The 921-nt window shown below is 37.4% G+C and overlaps 1 protein-coding gene across 1 annotated transcript in view; it reads right to left on the bottom strand.

Annotated features, from left to right (window-relative positions):
- The window catches only part of GREB1L (growth regulation by estrogen in breast cancer-like), a 62,885-nt gene that overhangs the window by 39,796 nt on the left and 22,168 nt on the right, over positions 1-921 (bottom strand). The window contains exon 10 of the mRNA XM_009070922.1: positions 209-394. Within this exon, the coding sequence (XP_009069170.1) occupies positions 209-394 (186 nt within the window). The remainder of the gene's footprint in view (positions 1-208; positions 395-921) is intronic.

Genomic DNA, 921 nt, shown 5'->3' with positions numbered 1-921 from the left:
GAGAGCAGGAGCACTATCAGCCTTTAAATTCAATTCACTTCTTCGGCCTGAGGAACAAAGTACCAAAGTCACACACACTAGATGGAGCCACTTACCTCTTCCAGCCACAAACGTAGCCAGAAAATTTGCCCTGAGAGGGACATAAAGAGGGTATGGAGAAAAAAAGATAGCCACAAATAAAACCAAGTGCTTATGACAAATTGCTTACCTAGTTGGACGAGATACTGAATAGTTAAAAGTATCATATTCTCCACACTTAGCAGCTGACTGTTGGACAAACCCAAGAGATCCAAATCCTTGTTTTCCAGCTGTGGAATCTTGTAGCAATTCACCAGCAAAGGACTTACAACAATATCACCAACATTTCCATAGAAATAAGGTAAAGTGCCATAACCTATAATAAAAGAAGCAAAAAAGCCCAAACCAACCAAACAACCAGAAATTCACCACTACACGAAATCTTGCAAAATAGTACATTTCCAAACTTCTCCTTAATGTTGTCTGGGAAAACATACTGCAGCAATGACTGTTTTTGGCATTGTAATTGCTTACAAAATAAATTAGATAGGCCAGGGATCCTTTCCTGTGTTGTACAACAAGCAATCACATAGATTTGCAAGAACTAACACTAAGTGTATGCCAGCAGGATATTACTGTTATCCAAATATAGATGAGAATATTATCTATTTGGGTCTTATCCTGACCTTTAAATACAGACTCTGCATAAGGTAGTGTACAAAGAAGAAGAATCAATGGAAACAAAAGTACATTGATCTTAACATGATAAAAGCAGCATAAGCCACATTAGCATTGACTCAAGACACTGTGCTAGTGCTGTGATTGATTTCACTTTTTTGCCACCTTTCCATTCTGTTTTCATAAACAGGTTAAATAAACATCAACAACTAAACATGCTACTCT

The sequence above is a fragment of the Acanthisitta chloris genome, unplaced genomic scaffold, assembly GCF_000695815.1.
Source record: "Acanthisitta chloris isolate BGI_N310 unplaced genomic scaffold, ASM69581v1 scaffold3080, whole genome shotgun sequence".
Classification (NCBI taxonomy): domain Eukaryota; kingdom Metazoa; phylum Chordata; class Aves; order Passeriformes; family Acanthisittidae; genus Acanthisitta; species Acanthisitta chloris.
Note: the sequence above shows the minus strand (reverse complement) of the source record. Positions and strands in the feature narration are given on the sequence as shown.